This window comes from Hermetia illucens, chromosome 4 (genome assembly GCF_905115235.1).
Source record: "Hermetia illucens chromosome 4, iHerIll2.2.curated.20191125, whole genome shotgun sequence".
Taxonomy (NCBI): domain Eukaryota; kingdom Metazoa; phylum Arthropoda; class Insecta; order Diptera; family Stratiomyidae; genus Hermetia; species Hermetia illucens.
Genome location: NC_051852.1, coordinates 107,732,434 through 107,756,416, shown reverse-complemented (window position 1 = coordinate 107,756,416; position 23,983 = coordinate 107,732,434). Strand labels below are relative to the sequence as shown.

The 23,983-nt window shown below is 44.4% G+C and overlaps 1 protein-coding gene across 3 annotated transcripts in view; it reads left to right on the top strand.

The window, feature by feature from the left end:
• LOC119655320 (calpain-11-like) overlaps nt 1-23,983 on the top strand; it is a 142,810-nt gene that overhangs the window by 16,274 nt on the left and 102,553 nt on the right. For all 3 annotated transcript variants that reach the window (XM_038061158.1, XM_038061159.1, XM_038061156.1), the window contains exon 2: nt 8,219-8,700. In XM_038061158.1, coding sequence (XP_037917086.1) covers nt 8,616-8,700 — 85 coding nt within the window. In that variant the 5' untranslated portion in view covers nt 8,219-8,615. The remainder of the gene's footprint in view (nt 1-8,218; nt 8,701-23,983) is intronic.

Below are 23,983 nucleotides of genomic sequence, written 5' to 3'. Positions count from 1 at the left end.
AAAAATGCACTTGATCTCATTACAGTTTGTTCACATCGTTCGTAAAGATACAGGCCAGTAACTTGGGAACAATGCTACAGCCAACCGGGGTTCGAATGAAGGAAGCATAGAACAAAGGAGAGTTCCATGAAAATTTATTAACGAACCTGCGGGACACTGATCGCTTTCAAATGTGTATTTGTGATCATGAGTTGGGCAAAGATACTCAATTCTTCCGAGTTATTGTTTTTAATTAATCAGAATCCACTTTTTCAGGAAATTCCAATTTCACGCCGTTTTAAATTATTGTTCTAGAATAATAGCTGGAGGAGCTCCTGATCGAAGCTTCTGTTTTTTGATCTACGAATTATTATACATTGTAAGTACCAAAAGGCAACGCAGGCTAGCTTTCTTCCCATACCATAACTCCACGAACTTAGAAGTGTTCTTTGCATTTCAAGGTGATATCTTTGAACACCAGCCTGTCTCCGCTGAGTTCATTAACTTCTTTCACGGAATTCCCCGATTTCATAACTGAGTCCAATCTCTCTGAATGGCAGAGCTACACCCAAAGTCATCACAAATTTGGTAAAAATGCTTTATCAGAGCATGGGATCGCATTTAATCATGTAAATTATTGGTTTCCAGTCGCAACGAAAATGAAATCAAACTTAGTTCACTTAGGCATATGTGGAGACCGCTCTCCAAAGTCAATGTCTTGTTTCTAAATTTAGTTATCTCTCAACGGTCTCCGGACAATCAGTGCTGGCCTGCATAAAATATCACCCCCCATTTCGCGCTGACAGATTCGATTACCGCCCAATTATAATCATATGTTTATTAAATAATTGCCCCAAAAAGGGGAGCTCGTACGCAGTTAATTCCTATAATTCCGACGGACAGTTGCCAATTAATGATGACCAATTTCGATTTCCAAGAGTCCCAAGAACAACTTATTAATAGACGGCGACCGATTAAGAGCCTTTGGGTGCATTAATTATTCCGGTGTAGGCCGTTGTAAATTCCTGGTTATGTCTAGGTAGCCAAAATAATATGCAAATCAGGCTCAGCGATCAGAGGATTGTTGTAATTTAGAATTGACTTTAATGATTGGGAAAATTGAGAGGGTGAATGGGAGCCCAACCGATGTTTACTCAGGCGAAAATATTTAATGCGTTTTCTGGGAAGAAGGCAATGGTGAAGAGTGAACAGGAAGCTGGATGAAATCAAAGTTTATTGAGTGATTAGTTCGAGGATATTGACCTTTTAAGCCCCGTCAAACCTATTCTCCTGCTTCGTGGGTTGGATGCCAGTTCTGCTAGAATCTGTTAACGATTTGGCAATATTTTTGATAATATGCAAATTGCGGCCATTTTCTTTTATATAAAAAGTTATTGAGTGGGGAACCCCCCCAACCCCAATAAGTAATAATCTCCGGTGAGCGCTGACCACATTGCCTCCTGTATATTTTTCTCCTGTGCTGTACTCATAGGGGGCATGAAGGGTATACATGGAGGAGCAAAAGATCTTGCTGAAAAAACGCGCCAGTTACCACCCGCAAAAATGGGAGTATTTTGATATCACCATGCTAAAGTTTGATTTGCCATTGCACTATCGGAGAGGTAGGGGATAAGGGTGCACTTAGGTGGAAGAAGAGGGTCTCCATTTTTAACTCTATAGAAGAATTGTGACGATCATCCCTCGCTGAAAGGGAAAGTAGCCCAGAAACGGAGATATTTTCGTATCATTCATAAGCTTACTGGTAGAGCAATCATTATGCGGGAAGGGACGAAATGGTAACAGGGCGGCTCACTCTGCCTGTATCTTGCACATCGCGATGCGGTTGCCCTACCAATAATACTAATGGTATGAACATAGCTCAGTGACTTTTATAGAGTAGTGCCTGGAAAGGGAGATTCTTTTCTTCCTCTTACATGCCCTTTTTACATCCTTACCCTGCGGGACTGGATTCAGAAAATACCCCCATTTGAAGTGCCATGTCTTTTTAATGGGAGGGTAGGGTTACTACAGTCACTTTGCTACAGGGTTTGAGGGCGAGGACCTCTCGTTTCTCTCTCCATACATTTTCCCCCTCTATGCGGATAGGGCTTACAATTAAACTCTACCGCTATAGCTTGAAAATAGTCCCACTTTGGAGCGCCATGCATTTTTATGGTTGCGCAAGTCCCTTAACAATATTAGACAGGGTGGGGCTCTTTATTACACATATCCTCAACACATTCAACGGTTGTAAGGCTCGCGCTGACAAGCAAAGGGGGCCCTAAGACGTCGTGAGGATACCATCCTCTCAGTATAGTGAACAAAACGGGCAAACTGTCTGGAAAGCTAATAAAACCAAAATTGGCTGACCCAGTACGTGCTGCGGGGGACTTCTCACCAGAACAATATGGTTTTAGAGCGGGCAATCCAAAATTACTGCGGTTTAGGGAGTGATCCAAGCATTCAGACAATCAGCACTATCGGTGGGTGATGCTCTTTGTGACGTTTGATAAGGAGCGTCTGCATTTCTGTGAGATGATGTGGCACCTTCAATGCGCCGGAAAATTGTTTCAATATTGGAGACTACCTTTTGCGGATATTGAGGAACAAGTTTAAAACCGCGCCCTGCTGATCACATCGATGGCAACTCAGAGACCTACCCATGGTCCGAACCTTTGGAATACCCGAACAATAGCCTGCTATGACTCTAGATGTCTAATAAATAGGATCTGGGCGGATGCTACAGCACTGGTCACCGCGTGCACGGTCGAACAAGCTTAGCGCATACTGGAAAAAGTCGTGAGCCAGCAGATGAATGATCGAACATGGGCTTTCCTTAACTCTGCAAAAAACTAAAGTAATTGTCCTAACGAACGGGAGGGTTTCCCTTGTTCTCCCTATTCCTTTGTTGAAGTCGGTGGTCAAATATCCCGGTATCAAGATAGACACGGAGTGTGAGCTTCTTCTAGTTGGTTTGGGACACCGCGGATACGCCTACAGCTGTAACGTTTGCGATTTACCGGATGATGAGCATTATCGGAGATCCCTTATCCAGTAGTCCTCGTTTACCGACAAGTTCGGTTCAGTCCGTGTTTGTTTACAGTGTGTATTGGTTCAGCTCTAAGCAAGGAGATGTACCACAAGTGCTTAACGAAAGTACAATGGCGTGGAGCTTTGCGAGCGGCGTCCGCCTATCAGAGGTAGTAGTAACGGTAATAGCAGGGATTATTCCGTTCGCTATCCATGATAAAGAATGAGCATCTATATACATCAGAAACGAAAAGATAAATAAGGAAGAGTCGCAGGTGAAGTGAGAATCAACAGCAATTCAGGAAAGAGGATCGAGGGAAACGCGACTATAGTTCAAATGGAAGCGGGATGAAGTTGACTACTACCTTACCCAGCTGGTCAGCGGAAACGGGTATTTTCACCCTTACTTGCACATAATCGAGAAATTACAGACGCCCGACTGTATTTAGCGCAAGGATTCAGCAGCGGCATATAAATTGATGTTCTATTGTCGGCCAAACCTACTACTCAGTGCATTCAACGTTTGCCTAAAGGGAACATTTGTCTTTGTAACCGGAATGAAGCAAAGCTCTCACTAATCAGGGAAGGAAAAGGACCCTGAGCTACCGTTTGCATATCGACCACTCTGTGTAATTGACACCATCGGGGAAGTGTTCGAAAAGCTCATCAGAAGTAGACTCGCCGAATCAACTTTTGCTATCCTCACTTATCCGCTTCATCGTTTTGAGGGATTGCCTATTGCACTTTTTCAGAACCAGCGGTGATGGTGGTCGCGAAGGTTGATCTTCATTGCCCGCCTTGCTTATGAACACAATACCATCTACAAGGGCGGAAGAGAGAACTCAAGGGTGGTGGTTGTTTGCGAAGAGCGGCAATATACACTGAATAAGTGGTGACACTCTTAGGAATTTAAGCTCGTGGTTGAACCGGGAACATAGTGAGAATGATTATTTCTTTTGTACAGCTTCTAAGCAGATATGTAAATTGTCAGTCCCATTTGCACAAAATTTGGAAAGTACTTAGGAATAGCATGTTTTTCAGAGAACGACGACGTCGTGAGCACTTTTTGCTAGTGGAAGCAACTTTATGCAGACCAAACGGAGCTCCCTTCGGATTTATAGTTAGAGAGATGTTGAGGACCGCTGACAGATAGAGCCTGTCCTTCATTTCGTTCGGGTTTTTATTTGCACGAAAAAGATTCAGTTCAACCAATTGAGGGACCGGATGACAGCGGTTCCTTTGAACTAGCGAATTCTTTTCCTCTTCTTTTCTCCCGTTGATGAAAGGAATTCGCCGATTCAAGGCACACTAAGGGGAAGTGTTAATCCAAAGTGATGTATCAGACATTTGTAGTCGAAACTGAGCGGGTTCCCTTATTATTGAATTTTATATTCCAGCCCTATGGAAAAAATTCCGAGGCGAAGGCCAATTTCCAGCCAGCCTCTTCGGGCCTAGGCAGGCGCCATCAGTGTCGTCAAGCCCTCCCCTCACTTGTACGGAGTTCCTAAGGAAAACTAGTACGTTAGGCGAGAAATACTTCTCTGTATTGCAAGTTAGTCGTCGTTGCTATGTACACATGTCTCCTGGCTTAGCTTTTTATGGATTTGATGCTTCATGTTTTTTGGTATTTTGCTGCTTAAAGGTAGTTGTATGTTCTAATTCGACTCTTTCAACTGCAAGATTCGGGGAAATAAAACACGCTCTACGTTCTCTGCAACGCTGGAACTCCTTGAGTAATGTGGTGGCTCCTCATATCAGATATGCTCAGTAACCCCCGTGTTCACTTAAAAGCTGCGTTAAACCGAATCCTACTTCACCGTGGGGTCGTTTGATCCATCTCGAACTATCTAGTATGATTCTGTAAGTCCAGCGGCCTATTTCGGACTCATTCTTGTCCTGGTACCCAGCGATAACTTTCCTTCGCGCGGACTGACGCCGGCGGATAAATGATTCTCGGATGACAAGTGCTCGATCATAAATATGTTGTCCTTTCCTCATAAGAATATCAACTAGGGCCATCCCTGCAATCAATCGCAAGTGTAGTGGACGTTCCAGTCCATCTGCCTACATTCGAGTTGCTTATAGTAAGACCGAGTTGACCGCCCCTGAAATAATACTCCATTGTTAGAGACCTTCGTTGCTGCCCTTTTCGCCTCTGGTCGATCATTACGTCTAAATACTTGAGCCTATGCTGGAATGTGTAGTTGGTATTCTTTCTTTAGTCTTAAATGTGCACTTTCTTCTGCACCCGGAACCAGGAAGAGCGATAGGGCGGACGACACTGCCGGAGTTTTAGCCAGGTCATCGCCTCTGACTAGTGCTAGTGCTTGTTTCAGATTCAGTGTACTGCCGTGTTACGTGAGGTGACCTTCCATTTTTAAACAAGTTGTTTAAGATCAGCTTTGTTATGAAACGCTAGGAAAATATAATTTCCATGGAACAATTTGTAGGAAGTTGGATATTTTTTGTGATCGTGTCCATAACAAAAACAAAGACGAGTGTTGAAAGGGGGCTTCCTAGATGAACACCTATCAAGGTACGAAGCGGGTTTTGACATACCTTCCACACTTCGAACTTTAGTTTTCAGATCTTAGGAGAGCAATTTAACGTAGCGCACGAGTTCTTTTGGCACTGGGTATTGCCGCATAACATACCAGATTAGTTTGTGTAGCACACGGACAAACACCTTCTTTAAATCCAGAAAGCAATGTAAAGAGGACGATGCCTCTCGTGGTTTTCCCCCATTAGTAATTGCACAACGTGTATTGCGTCAGTAGTTCCGCAATTCTTGACAAACCGGGTATACATTATCCATGAGACTGGGTCTAGGTCTGAAAGTTGTTGGACACCACATATCGCTATCGATTAGGAAATCGGCAAAAATATGGGCCAGCAACTTCACTTCATCTAATTTGATAGCCTGTATTATTTCGCTTCTCTTCGAGGAATTGTAGAAATTTTTCACAGTGTGAGTTGTGATTTAAAAATACACTCAAAAGCTTCCCTACTTGCCGTAAAAAGGAATTAAAAGGAGCAGAAATTCGTGCGGTAGCTGCTGCCGTAACGTCAACGACGTCTCGGATATGGATTGACTTCACGGCCACGACCACTGGTAATTGAAGACAGTCTACAATCTATATCTCGAATGCGCGCACGCTCCCCGACAACCGTATCAAGGGTCCCAAACATGCTTACTTTCTCCAACTCAAGTGGGAATTCCACCGTGAACATTGCGGAACTAAGCGAAGTAAGATGATTGTACTCTGATGGACACTCATCTTCCTCTTGCCACACTAATGGCAATGTGCTCTAAAAAGCCAAGTGGTAGCATGCACTATCTGGCATCCTGACCTACGCCATCGCTCCATCTCAGGCAGAGTCTGCCATGTCTTCTTGTTCTATCATAGATATTTTCCTTATAGAATTTCCGGGTTGGATCATCTTCACCGATAAGAATTAAGTGACCTTCCCACTGCAACTTTTCGAGCCTTTTCTTATCCATAATTGGACGGTCATGGTATCGCTCAGTGACTTTGTCATTATGTAGGTTACGGAAGTTTCTAATGTAAAGGGCCAAAAACACTTCGGAGGATTGTTTCCTCAAACGCGGCTATGGGTTCTCAATTTCTCTTGCTAAGAACCAAATCGAGCCATCATGAACCGAAATATTCTTACATACAAAAATGCTCCAAAATCTTTCCTACTTGAAATGCCAACCTTTCCCCTTATTTTAAGGTAAGGTAAACTCTAGTTTTGGTTTCACGAGTGTTCTAGAAAGCAGTTGACCCTGGCTAATCCTCCCACCAAGTTAAACGATATTAAATACAACCAAAGCCTCTCTGGTCAGCAACTTTTTGCACGCGTTGTTCCACCTTAGTTTGCGGCGTTTTCAGTACTTTTGATGGTTCAAGGAAGAAACGACTTCGAGCGGTTGCTTCATTTCATCTCCCGGTCAATTCCACTAGCTCCTAAAATATAACGAGCTAGTTGATCCTAACCTTGGCTTATCGGAAGGCAGTTTCCAGTGGCCGTCATGGGAACGTTATGTGGTGGTTTCTCTGCTGATGCAACCTTTTCCTGGAGCAGAGCCTGACCAGGCGTTTAGCCAAGGGTCTGTAACCTATCCCATCTGAAGTCTATTAGTTTTGAATGCTGTATACGACCACATGAAGCGTATTAACTTTTCATCTTCAGGATATAAATATTGTGTATGCAGGCGACATACTATTAAACTTAACCGGAAAAAGGGTTGTGCTTCTTTCCACCAGTTCAACTTTCACGCCATTGAGCGCGAAATTTTAGTAGCCTCAGAGAAAAGAATTCGAATTTGCATCTCTGATGATATTCATGACTTTCTATTTCGAGGGCTTTCGCTTTTCCATTCTGGTATTATCATAATTTAATAGGGTAAACGGTAAATTGTCACTCACGTACTCACGCTTGGCAGTTTTATTTAGAAGGTACTCTTTTCTTTCACCCTCGTTTAGTTGAAAATTCACTATTACTAAATTTTCAGAATTTTTCTAACCTAAAGCAATAATGAAATCGCCTTCAGCCTTCTTAATTCCAAAAATTATGTGTCTGGTACTCTGTAATCTTCTTAACTTTAGATACGGTAAACTATTTCAGATGAAACAAAACGCTAATGCGATTCTGTGAATATTTAGTGATTTCAAGATGGTCCAGTGACCTCGGATGCAACTTGCGCACGATAGAAATTAGTATGCATTTGTTGCGCTCTACTTGCATGAAGCGGAGCAGTGGAACGCTCCAGTTTGAATTAGTTTTAAGGCAGGTGGCGAAGTGGTCCGCTAAATGTTGAGGCTAATTTAACTTCAACTGGCGCCTTATTAGCAAGCATCAGCGAATATAGCAATCAGTATTGAACAGATGAATAATGGTCTTATTATTCTTGGCAAGCACAGTCCTCTCAGTTATCTGTATCTTTTTGTTGTTTATCATTACATTAGCACAACGATTAGATACACCAAGTCATTGTCAGAACTTCTCTGGAACGTGAAACTGAATTCTGAGACAGCCACGCCAACTCATTCACTTTCATGCACCCAGTGCCTCCTCCACGAAAGGGTATCACTTAGAAGACCCCAAAGACAATAAAACCAACATTCAAACCAAATGAAAATGCCATACCAAAACAGATAATCAAAACCGTGACTTACACGCAATCTTCGCTACATTCTCGTTTCAGCTTTCAGCGTTTACTCTTGCATGGATTTAGATGCACGTCAAGAATCTGAGATCATCGAGCGAGTCATTCATTGTCCATTAAGGTTGGATCCGAAGCGAGTCCAGTGCCCCAAGTGTCGCGGTCCTTCCCCCGGGCTCCAAGGTGTTAGGATTTTCTCAAAGTGCGCACCTCATTTATGTTACAATCAACTGAAATTCTTGATGGGAATAATGTGAATACTGTGTGGTCGCAATGGTGGAATATCATGGTCAGCTCCCAGCCTAATCCAAGTGATGACGGAAAAATCGTTGTTGAGTGAATCGTGAAGTGTCGGTTCGAAAGGAAAATTTATTAAAATATAAAAAAGTTTTAGATTCTTTTTTGGAATTCCATATTCGCATCGATTGTACGGAATAAAATGCCATCAGCTTACAGACAGAATGGATTATCGCTTCTTCCGCACCACCTACAGCAACCTCATCATCCCACGAATGGTCACCTGAGTAAGTATCCAATGGACAAAGTTGGCTATAAATTATGAGTTTTATTAGGAAAGAATGCTATGTACTGACACACAAAGAATGTTACAAAACTATTTTTGTAATCTTATGAATCGCACAAATAAATTCTGGAAGTGTGGAAGGAGCTGAAGCACTTATTTTTCGAGTGGGGGCTGCTTTTATGGAAAATTATCGCTTGTCATTATTAATGCAGATTTGAAATCCTTAACAACAAATGTAAATATACCCATCAAAACCGGCATTTTTGGGGGACAAAAAAAAACTGTTGTCACTGTCCAGGAGCTTAAGGATCATCTCGAATATATGATATTCTCGTACCATCGATAAGTCAGTTAGGTTAGTTCAGATGCTCAGGTCTCATATGTTAAGTACACTGTACGTCTATATAGAGTTTGTAGCCGTTGCAAGGTTTAGCGAATCCCATTTCCTGAAGACTGAGACCCTTCTTCATTGAAAAAGACCGCCCCGAGGTATTTTCATCCTAAAAGAGTGCAGTATGATCTCCTGCTTTCCTCACATTGACTGCATTACCCAACGTTTTTGCGATGACAGTTTAGGGAAGAGTGTCACATTAGGAACCAAACTAAAGTTTTTATGTCATCCTCCTTCGAGGGCTACAAAACTGTCTCCCTGTCATCATCAGCTTTTCGCGTGGTAACAGAAATATGAACCTGAACTCATTTGGCGACGTAAATCCTTAACACCTTGTTCTTCAGGCCGGACCTATAATAACATATTGGTGATGGTCCAGCACCATCCTGAGCTGCAAAAGTCGACCTAGAGAGGAATTTTATCCGGAAAACCTTAAAATTTGGCGAAATTGACAATAAAGGTCCGTCCATAAATGTTGAAGCTCCGCTGAAGTGTTCCGTCGTTGGAGAGGAAAGAATCCTTTGACCGCTTTAATCTCTCACGTGTCATTTTACAAAACTTCACATGTCCTCATATCGATGCGTGAGTTCACATCGGAACCTGCAAACCAATACCAGCTAACGCTGTAAATAAAACAAAGAAAATAACTTGGTGGAAACCAAGCGCGTGGAGCCGGAAAACTCCTGGCCACAAAGTCGCGATCGAGATGGAAGGAAGGGTCACATCCTTAATCGATGTTTTCTCTGCTTCAGATGCCCATGAAGTACAGTCTTTAGGGTTCTCGCCCTGCCTTGGCATCCTCGGGCTATCAAAATTGGAGTATGTATCTTAGTTATTTCGCATTTCTTGGGTTAAGGAGCATGAACGGAAGATGGATTCCTTCATTCAAAGATTTTAGATCGACATGGAATCTAATTCATTCCATGGAGAGATCAAAATCCTAATTATTAACTTAAAATGGTATGACAATAGAAATAAGACAAAACAAAAGAAATTCCCAGAAGAAAAAGAAGGTGCCAAAAAATTAAAGCACGACTCCACAGCACCACCGAGCCGGGTTTAATTGGCTGTAAAACAAAGAACAAACCAGTCATCAACGAATGGAAATATTCCCCTCAGGGGCAAAGCATATACATATGTATGTGTGTGTATGTGCAACTGGTAATTAGAAAGGTGTTGACGAAAGTTTGGAGCTTTGGAGTATAACAAGCTCCCATATAGCAACACAATAAGAACACTAGCAAAGAACAGTCTCAACTTGATCATTGAGACAAGGCAGTGAAAGGGGATCTAGAGCTATTGATGCGTCAGGCAACATCCAGTTCGGTGATTGACTCCTTCGATGCGAAAGTGCGATGATTCCTCAGACTGAGAACCTTAGTTTTGTTGGTGTTTATCTTTAGTCTAATCTAATTGATAATCCTTCCAAATCCAGAGTTATTTAGCCAAGGTCCATGACCCGGTGAGGGAGCAAACCGATGCCATTAGCGTAGTCGAGGTGTTTAACGAAAGGCGTCATCATCCTTTGAATTCTGCCATGCCCTCCGGAAAAGGCAACATGAAGAATGTCACCATTAAAAAGAAGAAATAATATCGGCGAGAAGATGCAACCCTAGTAGATTACGCTTTGGACCTAAAAATCCTCCAAGATTTTACCTCGGTTGCACACGACATTTTGCGTCATCATATGTCACTCTGATAATAGCTATTAGTTACTCCGCAATGCTCCTTCTTCGTGGAGCACTCCAGATATACTCTCTCTTCACGATACAGAAATCTTTCTCGAAATCCATGAAGAGCAAGTGCAGCGAAGATGTAAACTCTGCCCACTGCTCCAAAATAGTCCATAGGGTATTGATGTGGTCAATGCAGGAGGATTGAGAACGGAGACCAGCTTGCTCCCTGTCATTAAAATTCTTGAGACATTCTTTGATGCGTTCCAGGATTATTTTCGCTATTATCTTTGCAACACCAGGGAGCACGGATATACCCCATCAATTATCACACTCAAAACGGGTCCCCTTCTTTGGGATCTTGCCGATCATCCCTTTCTTCCATTCTCTGGGGAAGGTCTTGGATTCCCGAGATTCCCGTCCGAGTGTAAGCAGCAGATCTATAGTAACTGCAGATGCCGCGATAAATAACTCTGCGTGGAGACCGTCAAGCCCAACGTGAAAATTCGTGAATCATCCCCTTCGAAAGTCACATTGGTATTCACCAATTAATTTGTCCGTATATGGCTCCAACCTAGTTTGGGTAATTTTTGTCAGGATCTTGTAGGACATGCACAACAATGAAACGCTTCAGTAGTTGTCACGTCTTTTTCTTCCGTTGGTGCGTGACAGTTCACTAACCACACGTTATAAATTTTTGTGTTAATGCGGATCGCACACATTCGTTCATTTGTTGCTTTAAAGTCAATGGCTCGTTCTTTGAGTTTGTTGTCCACGATCCACGATCCAAATTCTCTGCTTCCAGAATCTTTTCCGCTTATGAATACTGTGTGTGAACGCATGTCGCCAACTTTGCATCCTGGCCATTTCGTTTCTTAGATTGCCAGGATCTTGCTCTCACCACGGTAGTCATAGCTAAGCCAAATGATATCCTACATACTACAATATAATGCCTCTGTTGCCAATGAGATTGGAACTTTAATCTGCCTTTGCGACAACTTAGTGCTCTAGCAACTAACTAGGACTTGAAGTTTTCCTATTGCCCGGCACTAGTTGTTTGATAATATGATTACCCTTCACCCCTTGAGGGGTAAAGCGCGTCAACCACACCTACGTACCATCGCTCGTGGTTACCTGAAATGCGCTTCAGGTCACCCCGTGACTTTCCGAGACGCTTGCACTCGTCCTATACTGTTCTACGCCAACCTCCAAATCCTACGAGATTTTACCTCGGTGAAGCATGCAACAATTTCCACCATCGTATGTTGTTCCTCCGTAGGGCATACTAAATACACTTCCTGTTCATGCTGTCGAAACCTTTTTCAAAATCGATGAAGAGCAGGTGCAGTGAAGATCTGAACTCCACGCACTGTTCCAAAATGATCCGTGGGGTGTTGATGTGGTCAATGCAGGAGGATCCGGAACGGAAACCAGCCTGCTCCCTGTCGATGAAGCTATCGAAATTTTTTTTATGCCTTTCAGAATTATTTCAACTACTATCTTTGTGACGGGAGCACGCAAATACCCCCCAATTGACCCACACTCAAACCGTGTGCCCCCTTCTGGAATCTTAACGATCATTTCCTTCTTCCACCCTCTGGGAATGGTCTCGGATTCCCAAGATTTTCGTACGAGTGAATAGCAAATTTTCTCTTGTCACGGCATACACTACGCGGCATACGATAACGGAGTTCGAGCGCTTCTCGCCTGTCATCACTCGCAGCGGCAAGTAGAGCCTTCAACCTCTTGCTTTCAGTGATCCGTTTCCACAAGTGCGCAGCCAGATCTTACGACGCTCTTTCGGGATGTAGCCAACGACCTGTGCAGCACCCAAGAAAAGAGCATTTTTCATGGCGGCTCAATGCTTATCGATATTCTCAGGCAAGTGGTCGATATTGAACTTACGGGGTCGCAGCTCCCCAACCCTGCGAGAAGTGGCGGACGCAACACGTGAGCGAACGTATGCGACCATTATATGGTGATCCCTTTCGAAGTCAATGTCAGCGCCTCGCTTGTTACGCATATCCAGGAGACATTATTATTATTATTCTGTTAAGAGAAGAACTATTGTGCCCCTTTTACTGGTTATGGTGTACCTATTGATCATAGTATCTCAAGCAGGCCTGTAACCGTTAGGAACTTTAGTATGTTCCCCACTTCCAGATGTTTCAGCTTTGCATCTGGTATTAAGTGTTCTACCAGATGTCTCGACCTACTTTGCACAAGTGCCGCACACTGTCCCAGGACGTGTATAGAGGTTTCGTCCTCCTCCTCACAAAACCTGCAGGCAGTGTCCGTAGATATCCCTAGCTTCCCTAGGTGATAGTTCAGCCGACAATGACCAGTGAGAATTCCCACTATGATTCGGAAGTTCTTTTTGGTGAGGTTTAAGCAATCCTTTGTACGCATGGGTTCGTATCCCCCAATAAGCACCCTGGACTGCTCCATCCCTGGTAGGCCCGCCCAATATAGTTCCCTCCACCGTTTCTCTTCATTTCTTAGATTCACAGCCATGAAACCGTTTCCGATTCCACAGAAGGGTTCTGGCCCGTTTAAAGGCATCCCTGCTCTCTTCTTGGCTAGTTCATCCGCTGCCTCGTTGCCTTCCAACCCAGCATGGCCTGGAACCCAAAGTATCCAGACCTTGTTGGACGAGCCGAGTGTATTCAGTCTCTCAAGGCATTCCCATACCAGTTTAGAGTTCACCTGGTTGGACCTAAGTGCCTTGATCGCTGCTTGGCTATCGGTAAGAATAGCTATGTTCTGCCCCCTGTAGTTCCTTTGCAGATTAAAGGAGGCACATTTATCTATGGCGTATATTTCCGCCTGGAATTTGCTAGTGTACCTGCCCATTGGCTCAAAGTACATTTTCCTTGGACCAATGACACCGGCACCCGCTCCCTCTGCTGTGAGGGATCCGTCAGTGTACCAAGTAATCAGTTGCTGGTTTAAGCCGTATGTCGCAACCACGCTCTCCCAGTTTGCCTTGTTACTCCAACGTGTTTCAAACTTCTTATCGAAGTGAAACCTCGTTGTCATGTTGTCCCTCGGTATCAGTAATTCGGGATACCGCCTAGAAAGGATATCAATCTTACTTTGATTTAGGCAGCTTCCCGCCTCACTCATACTACCGGCCATCCTGAATATTGATCTCCTTGCCTGCATCTGTATGTGCAGATGGAGAGGGGTTAATCCCAGAAGGACCTCCAGGGATGCCGTTGGGCATATCCTCATCACCCCACTGATACACACGCAAGCCAGTCTTTGGAGCTTATGTAATTCCCTGGCTTGTGTGCTGAGTTGGGTTCTTTCTGCCCAGATTGCCGCTCCATAGGAAATCATTGGCCTTACTATTACAGTATATATCCAAAGTAGTATCTTCGGGCTGCAACCACATTTTTTTCCTGCTATGGATCTGCAAGTCATCAGAGCCCTCGTGGCTTTCCGACAAGTGTTTCCGACATGTGTTTTCCAGAGTAATTTTTGGTCTAGCGTGATTCCCAAATATTTGACCTCTGTTTCTCGTTTCACCTCCATATCATGTAATGTTATGGCTTTCAGGTGATCCAGCTTACGCCTCCTAGTGAATGGTACTATGGTGGTTTTGGTTGGGTTGATCCGCAGTCCCACCTTCCTGCATCAGACACTAGTAACCTTTAATCCAGTTTGGATTCTATCACATAGGGTCTCTTCATATTTGCCCCTACAGATTAAAACAATGTCGTCTGCGTAGCCCTGGACTTGTATTCCAGTATTTGTTAACACGTCCAGGAGTTCATCCACTACCATACTCCACATCAGCGGCGATAGTACTCCACTCTGTGGATAGCCTTGAGTGGTGTTCATGATAAAAGAATTTGTACCTGTTTGTACCTCTATTTGTATGCTCTCTAACATTTTGCCCATCCAGAGTGTCAGGGTGTTTCCCACTCCTTTGCGTCTCAGAGCATCCTGTATCTCTGTGTGCGATGTGTTGTCGAATGCTCCTTCGATATGCAAAATCGCGCACAGTGCAATTTCTTTTGTTTCTATGGCGTCCCGCAGTACCTCTGTCAGCTGATACAGAGCAGTTTCAGTTGACCTTCCTGCCCGGTAAGCGTGTTGTCAGTGATGTAGGGGATTACGCTTTAGAACATTAGTTCTATTATAATATAGTTGTCTATGACCTTCTCCACCGTTTTGAGTACGAACGATGTTAGGCAGATTGGTCTGAAAGATTTAGGGTGAAAAGGATCCTTTTACCCGCTTTCGGAATAAAGACCACTTTTGCCCGTCTCCATGCCCTTGGTATGTAACCCAGTGCTATGCTCCCCCTTACCACCCTCAGAAGAGACTCTAAGATAATTCCTAGGCCTCTCTGGATAAGTGCTGGGAAAATGCCGTCTACTCCGGGAGATTTCATTGGTTTAAAAGTTCCCACTGCCCATCTTAGCCTAGCTTCTGAGCATACCTCTTTTGCTAGTTTCCAGCTCTCTTTCCTTCCCCTTTTATTCGTTGCTGGGGTGTCAGGCAGATTGTTGTCGCTTGCCACCGAGGGGTAGGACCCTGGGAAATGAGTTATGAGAAGCAGGTGTACTCTGTCCTCCTCATTCCCGGTGAATGTCCCATCTTCCTTTTTCAAGCAGACAGAGGATATTCCCCCGTCTTTGGCTACAGTCTTATACAGCCTGGTTGCTTCTGTGATCTGTTCAATCCCTTCACAGAATTCCCTAAAGCTGTTCCGTTTCGCTTCCGTGATTGCGTTGCTATACGCAGTCAGTGCATTTTTATACCTCCGCCAGTCCCCGGTTTGTTTTGCCCGGTTAAAGAGTTTTCGTACCTCTGTTCTCATTCTGGCTAGGTTCTTGTTCCACCATGGTACATCCCTTGATGACTTGACTGTCTTGGTCGGACAGCTGACCTCATATGCGTCAATGACGATTGTGTTGAGGTTTTCCACCACCGTTTCTAATTCCAGTTCGCTCCTGATATCACCGCCCCCTTGAAGGTGAGGAATGTTGTTGCTCAAGTGCGTTGTGTAGGATTCCCACTCCCTTCTCTTGGGATTCCTTATTATTCTTTTTATTTCGGAGTTACCCTCAATGTCGAATCTGATTATCCTGTGATCAGACATTGAGGGTTCATCCGACACCCTCCAATTCCTGACCATCCCGTTCATTAGGGCATTTCCTAGAGTTATATCTAGTACCTTCTGTCTGGTACTGGTCACAAATGTTGGAGTGTTCCCTACATTGTATATTTCTAACTTATTGCTAAGAATAAATTCGAGAAGGTACTCACCTCTACGATTAGTGTCGCTGCTTCCCCAAACTTCGTGGTGGGCGTTAGCATCGCAGAAGTGGTAACGCCCTCTCCTCGCAATGCTTTGTCAGCTTTGCGACTTGTTCCGGTGGAGCCCGGCTCTCTAGGAGACAACTCTTAATCAACAGTTGATCGCGAAGCGGTCGATCTAATTGCTCGTACGGTGTCAATCAGTTGAAACCCAACTGACCTTATGGCAGCAATGTGCTCCCAATGACGAAGCGGTGGAAGTTTCAGAAAAACAAAAAACCACCCACCATTACCGTTGCGGCCGCAAAGACCGTGTTTCCCCATCACATGTCCGAACAAGGTGTTGTCAGATCCCACTTTGCCATTTGGATCACCCATCACAATCACACTGTCACCTTTAGGAAGCCTTTCCTGGATTGCGTTTAATTACTCGTAGAAAGCATTCGTCTTCACTATATCGGAAGTCTACACTGGTGCATAACATTGAACAATTGTGATGCTCCTTAGCATGGACCGAAATCTTGAAATTAGAAGTTTGTCAGAAACCGGCTCTCAGGTCAAGAGAGAGCGCCTTGCGTTCCCCGTCAGAAGCTAACCACTTGGCTTTCCTGAGTATAAAAAGACATTGCCGCAAGAGGGAGATGAGGGCTCTTCAGAGTACCACCATCCTATTTCGCTTAGACCTAGAATGTCCTGTTTATATCGCTGCGATTCCCGCTCAAGTTGGACAAAGTGAGCATTCTGAGGACCCTCGCTACCGTTGTCGAGGAACGTGTGCACTTTCCAGAAACCAATCATAGTTCTTTTTTGATAGTCAAAGGTCGTTGCCGTGAAGTCAGTCCCTATCCGGGGCGTTGTTGACTTTTCGGTAGCAATAAAGTTTCAAAATTTGCAGGTTGCTAGCCTACAAATTTCAATCCCTTTTTGTCGCCTCATACGAGAAGCAGGGTAGGCTTTGAGTGTACTCTTGAGCCCCAATTCACAGGGCAACTTTCATGAAGTCACTAAGAATTTTCAAACCTGTTCGCATATTCACGCATACATCTGCTCGTAAACCCATACCAACATTAACTAAAGAAGATTATGTAAAATTTCAACATTTTTTTGCCGCCATATTCAAACCACTTTGCTCAAATAATAATTTACATAACAAAAATGAAGATAGCATCGACGTAAATCCTCTCTTGACAGATTAGATCATACAATATGGGTATTCGCATTTTCATGATTTATCGTCGGCATCCTACCTCAATTTTTCAAAGGAAGCAACAGTGAGCGATAGCATCGTGCTCTGGACACTGATACACCTATAAATCTCGATAGCCAGCTTTTGGGTTCATTGAAATCAAAACGAAATTCCACTTTTCTCGACTTCCTTCTCAAATCTATTTCAGTCGAAAAGAAATTCACAAAATTTGGAGATTGTGCGCTGGAGACGCCACTCCAACGCTTTTATATAATTAGCTGAAATCCAAAAATTTCGAAGATTCATCAAGCAGAAATCGCAACGACTCCAAATTCTGATCTCCAACATGCAAATACCTGGGCAAGCGGAATCGGATTCGTAGTATTGCAATTTATTATGCATCATATGCAAATTTAACAGATCCGGTTTGTATAAATGGTAATTGGCTATAAAACTGTCATTTTTTGTTACTCCCATTTTAGACTGGCTTGAATCATATTGGGATGCCTTGAGTGGCGATGATTTAGTTTTAATTGAAATCGCAGACATTCTGATTCGACTTTTGCTTGCATGCATGGTCTTAATACTCGTATCAGGAAATAAGAACAAAAATCTTTATAGAAAGCAGCAAGAAATGCTCAAGGCGGAGAATTAGGACTCGACGGGGGAGCTATACTATAAATCGAAAATTTGGAGACACATAACCAACGAAAAATGCGCGAAAATAGGAAAAAATTACTTTTTGACCTGAAATCCGAATACATGAATGGTAAAGTCTGTCGGGATTAAGTTCTATTTGGAGAAATGTGTATTAAAGGATCTTTCAAGTCAGGTCTCCTTAAAGGTGCTAATGCTGCAAATGAAGAGAGTAAAGATGCGCTTTCGAAGCTGGGGTAATGACCTCAAATCCTCCTCAAACCCTCAGAATCAATACTCGCGGTATGAACTCGGGCTAGAGGCGACCGTTCGGCAGTGAATCGTCTTCGAGTCGAAAAAGATATATCTGAGCTCCGCAAACGGCATCGGAACACTAATAGAGAATTTCCAAAGAGAACTCCAAAGCATAAGAAAGGGAAAAACAAAACCGGTGCAAACTTACCTAGTGAAAATCTACCGAGCCATCTGGGGAAACCCATCAATGACACTACTTGGACTAAGGTAGAAAGAAAAGGGAGGGAGCAAAAGAGATCATGGTAGTATTAAGTAATTAACGAATTCGGTTAAAAGATGTTATAATAATTAGTTAAATTACAATTTCATTGCATTGCATTATTTTTGTAAGTCAATTCAATTATCAATCGCCATGTCTATCCAACGGGCTGTAGACTGTTATGAGTCCGGTTCCTACACCGTCCTCGCGGCTGTCATCCTGATACCAACAAGTTGGCGAGTTGTTGCGGCGGGTGTGTTTCGAACTACTAAATCCTGGTGAATTGTGTTGCACTTATTTTGGTGTAGAGCTCGGGTGAACCTCCGCTAAGCCGCTCACAAACTACAGCGCCTCGATACTACCCAACACCCAGCTGATACTGGGCTTCAGTGACAAAACCCAACTCTTGGCGGCGCCGCGTACCTCTCTCTGGGATCTCAGTCCCGGGAACAAAAGGCTTTAACCTGTACACGGGTTTGCCGTCGACGTTAAGCCTAAAGAAGTGCTCCCCTCTGTTTAACACTTCATTTGGGCCCTCATATGGTGGCTGAAGCATCCACGCGAACTAAGACTTGTGTGCAGACGTCGAAGCCCTTGGGGGCGTTAGCCTTCGCCGAAGAATGACGGCTTGGCCGGGGTGATTTTAGAAGCCCAAAAGTCTAGTGGTGGAAAGAGATGACCTAATATGGAGCACAGGGTCACTAGGGGGTCTCAAGTTATCCCCGTATAACAGCTCGACGGAGCTGGCGACAAACTCCTCACGATGGGCTGTACGAAGGCCAAATAAAACGAAAGGCAGGACTTGCGACCACGAAGAATCACCGTGTGCCATTATAGCGGCCTTCAGCGTCCTATACCAGCGTTCCAGTCAATAATGTCAATAATGTCAATGTGGATCGTGCGAAAACGCTTGGTTGCCCGAGGACTTTACACTTCAGGCATGCGATGCAACATCTGACCACAACATCCTTATTCATTGAGAGTCAGAAATATATGCTTGTGATCAATCGATTCGTTGTTTGAATGCCTGCCGAAAAATCAATTGTGGCAGAGATTTTGATCTCTGAAATGTGTGGCAAAGCTTCTACAACTACATTGTCCTTGTCGGACACGTGTTGGATGTCTGAAGTAAACTGGCCTATGAAGTTCAGGTGCCGAAGTTGGCGAGGGGATGTATTGTCGGGCTTCTGCTTGAAAACGAAGGTAAGAGGCTTATGATGCGTGAACAGTGTGATGATCCAAATACCCAGACTCAGAGGAAGAAAGGACCAAAAAATCATCCAAGTACACGAAACAAAAGTTAAAATTTCGCAGAACAGAGTGGATGAACCTCTGCAGAGTTTGCGCCGCATCTCACAGACCAAAAGGCATCCATGTGCACTCGAATCGTGAGAAGGGTATGCGTATTGCCTAGGCTGGACTGTATTCGGGGGCTACAGGGATTTGACGCCTCGGCTAAATCCAAAGTCGTGGCGGCCTGGAATGGTCTGAGCATTGAGACGTCTGTAATTGACACATGGTCTCCATGCGTGTTGGGTTTTGGGACCATGTATAGTGGAGAAGACCATGATCTACAAATACCCTGCTTTAAAAGCATGGCAAACTCTTTCTTGGCAACAGTATGCTTCTGGGGTGGTAATGGACACACCGTCAAAAAGATATGGGAGCCAGTAGTGCGAATGTGGTGCTGTACATTATGTTTAGCTGGCTGCCAGAGACTACTTTCGGAAGTTATATTGTTGTATTTTTCAAGGAGCGCGCGAATGCGAGGGTCCGCCACTTCTTTAAAAATGATAGAAATACTGACGGTTGAGCAGGTGGCATGTTTCCCCGAAGACCTGAGCGAGGTTGTGGGGTCTATAATGGAACTGTTCTGCAGATCTACCAGCAATTCACAGCGGCCTAGGAAGTCTGTGCCTTATATGAAACTGTTAATGTCGGCTATAACAAAATGGCATGAAAATGTTCGTCAACATCATAGACTTACGACCACCTGCCTGTAGTCGTAAGTGTGTATGGTTGAAGAGTTTGCCGCCGCTGTTTGAGTTGTAGGGCGATCACTTTGTGATTTCGCAATACTAAGAGGACTGATACGTCTGCGCCTGTGTCGATTAGTTAATGGCGCTTGCTCAAAGCACCGTAGATGGTTAAGCGGTGTGAAGCTGAGCTCCCAACGAGTTTAGTTTTTTGATGATATGAACAGGCGACCGTGTACCAGACGGTTTTGCCTTGTCGGTGGTACCAGCAAACTGCAGGTGCGCTCCACACGTCCAGCATGGTGCTAAAAACTCATTTCTTTCGCTTGAATTTCGACTACTGCCTCATCTAACTGTTATAAGAATGCGTAAACTCTCAGTGCTATCAGCTGGTAATAGGAATTTACCCATTTTTTTCGTTGAGAGTTTTCAAGCAACCCCGCTCACTCAAGTGACACACAAGGCAGAATGGATCGCGCCACTCTGGCTACAAACAATTTTCTGTAGTGTTTCGCCCTGTCAACAATCGTCGACAGTCATACCCTCGCGTCGGTGCGTCGAAATCCATACTGGCGCTCCAACAGGCCATTTCTGCCCTCTGCGCTGTGTCTACTGGCAATCGTAGTGCGGCCCTTTGTATGCTATTATCCACCAATGGGGACTTCCGATATAGTGGAGAAGTATACTTTCGACAAGCAATGGGGATCGACTCACTGCTTTGCGAACTGCAAAATTTGCCAATACACGCTCAAGCTTATGCTGATGACGTGGCTGTACTTGCTGTTGATCGGGATCTTGGAACGGTGTGTAGGAACATACAGCGTGCCGTTGATTTGATAGACAGCTGGTGCCTTAGACATGGTTTGTCAGTTAATCCAAATAAAACCACAATGGTTTTATTCACACGAAGGAGAAAACTGGATGGACTTTGTCTTCCTGAGATGAGGGGTACTACCCTTCAACTCTCCGAAGAAGTGAAATATCTGGGGGTCACTCTAGATAAAAAACTTCTTTGGAACAAACATGTAGAGGTAAAGATGAAACGAGCTCTCACAGCTTATGGGCTGTGCAGACGGACCTTTGCCTCAACATGGGGACTCAGGCCTCATGTGGTAATGTGGATATACGTTGCCATCATTAGGCCGATGTTCGTATATGCATCCGTAGTGTGGTGGGTTAAGGTGAGACAAAAAGGTTTTCACCGTAAACTAGACGCACTGCAAAGAACTGTTTGTCTGGGTATCACTGGTGCCATGAGCACGACATCCGGCGCAGCTCTGAATGCATTACTCAATTTGCAGCCCCTGGATATATTTATTCAAAGCGCTGCAATGAGAGCAGCTCATAGGCTAATTCGATTAGATCTATGGGAAAACAACGGATGTGGGGGGCACAGAGCATTGGAAGAGCTACTGAGAGGACTGAATCCAGTTCTTACAATGCCTTCCGATTCTCGTATCCCCATACATCTGTTTGGTAGAAGATATGAAGTTACCCTGAAGCGTAGAGAGGACTGGGAAAACCCAGAGGAATGCGTGGCGGGATATACGGAAGTCTTCTACACCGATGGCTCAAAAACAGAAGAAGGTTCTGGAGCCGGAGTCTACCTCTCGAATAAAAACGAGAAGTGGGCTTTTTCTTTGGGACAATATGCAACGGTTTTTCAAGCCGAAGTTTATGCGATCCTAAGGGTGGCAAACTGGGTGATTGACCAGCGGTTGAAGGGCAGGCGCATCGCAATCTGCAGTGACAGTCAAGCTGCACTGAGGGCATTGAGCAGTCCTTTGATCACCTCGAAAATCGTTCAGGAATGCAGAAACCGTTTTGAACTCTATGTCTAGATTCAATACGGTGGAACTACTCTGGGTACCTGGTCACTGTGGCATAGAGGGAAATGAAATCTCGGACGCTTTAGCGAAAGAGGGGTCAATCTCCCCTATGCCGGGACCGGAGCCAGCAATTGGGGTATCAGTAGCATTGGCTAAATCTGTTTTCAAAAACTGGGAACAAGTTTCCCATAACGACAGGTGGCAGAGCTTAAATGCTGCTCGACACACCAAACTTTTCCTGCCAGAACCCAACATACGTACCGCAAAGTTTATCCTGTCGAAAAGCAGGAGGACTTGCAGGTGTATTATGGGCATTCTGACAGGCCATAATTCACTAGCTGGGCATATGTTCAGAATAGGAATTACCGAAGATGATACGTGTCCCTCCTGTAATGAGGAAGCGGAATCCACGGAGCATTTCCTATGTGAATGCCCCGCCTATGGACGCATCAGGCATCAGATCTTTGGTGCCAATGTCCTCCATTTGCGACGGGTTGCATCACATCCACTAACGGAAATCCTGCGATACGTTAACGAATCCGGAATATTCCGTTAGACGGGGGAGGCGAGTACAATGGGCCAACGCGGCCTGAGTGCTCAGAAGCTGTAGCTTCTTCCCCACCATACACACACACACACACACACAGCAATGGGTTCAGGAGAAAGAGAGATCAACATCTACTGCTTGTATGATCCAGCTGTCGCTCAACAGTCGACGAATTATTTTGCTGATCGGACAGCAGATAAACTGAGTAACTTGCTTGAGAATACCGATGAGCTTTGGGTAGCCATCAAAGAAGCTCTTTTCTTGGTTGCAATACGGCCAAGTCTCAAAGAGGCGTCAAAATCGTGGAAGCGGATCGATGAACTAAAGGGGTTGAATTCTCAATTGACCGCTGCGAGTGATGATGGGCATGACACGTTGAGAAGTTCAGCGTAGTTTGCACCGTAACAAAAGAACATTTGTTATTGCGCTAATCAGAGAAGCGGAAGATGCCGCGAAAAGTAATGATTTTAGAAGTGTATACCGCATAACGAAAAAACTTGTGTGTGATCGCAAATCTTTCGATTGTCCAGTGAAGGGCATTAACGGTAGACTTCTCACCCAGGATGACGGGCAAAGGGTGGGAAGAACACTTCGCCACAGTTTCTAACGGTATCATATCCGGTGAGGTTTGCCTCTTGTGTAAGTAATGGTTAGTCACCTTAAGATGCGGATAGGGACTCCAAGAGAAATCATTTCGACCTTTAATGCACAATGGAGTAAAGTCGTTGGGCCTGACGGTCTCTTCGCAGAGTTATTTATCGCTGCACCTGCAGGTACTGGAGGAATTGAAAACGGGGATAACTGTTTAGATTCCAAAAATGGGCATGTGTTTTCAGTGTCGTAATTGGAGGGGTATCTGTGAGCTCCTTGCTGTCGCAAAAGATAATATCTAAAATAATTCAAGTACCCATCAAGGAACAGCGCGAAATATTGATCAACAAAGATCTACGGATCATTTTGGAGTATAGATCTCCACTTCACTTTACTTCAACAGCGTGAACAGGAAGTGTCCGGAGAAACTAAATTATCACAGCGACATATGGTTCTGCCTTGTCCGGAGTATGTGCAGAGTCTCAATGCTCCATGTTTTTCCATTAACTCCTTGACTACGCAGATGATATCTGTTTGCTCTCTCGCCGGGTCATGAACCTTGGCGAAATGGCTCTGGATTTGGAAAGACAGAGCTGTTACTCGTCAGTGCTGTGATCGGAAGGCATAGTTGCATTGTTGGCTACGGCATGCAGTAGACCCGCCGCCCCCC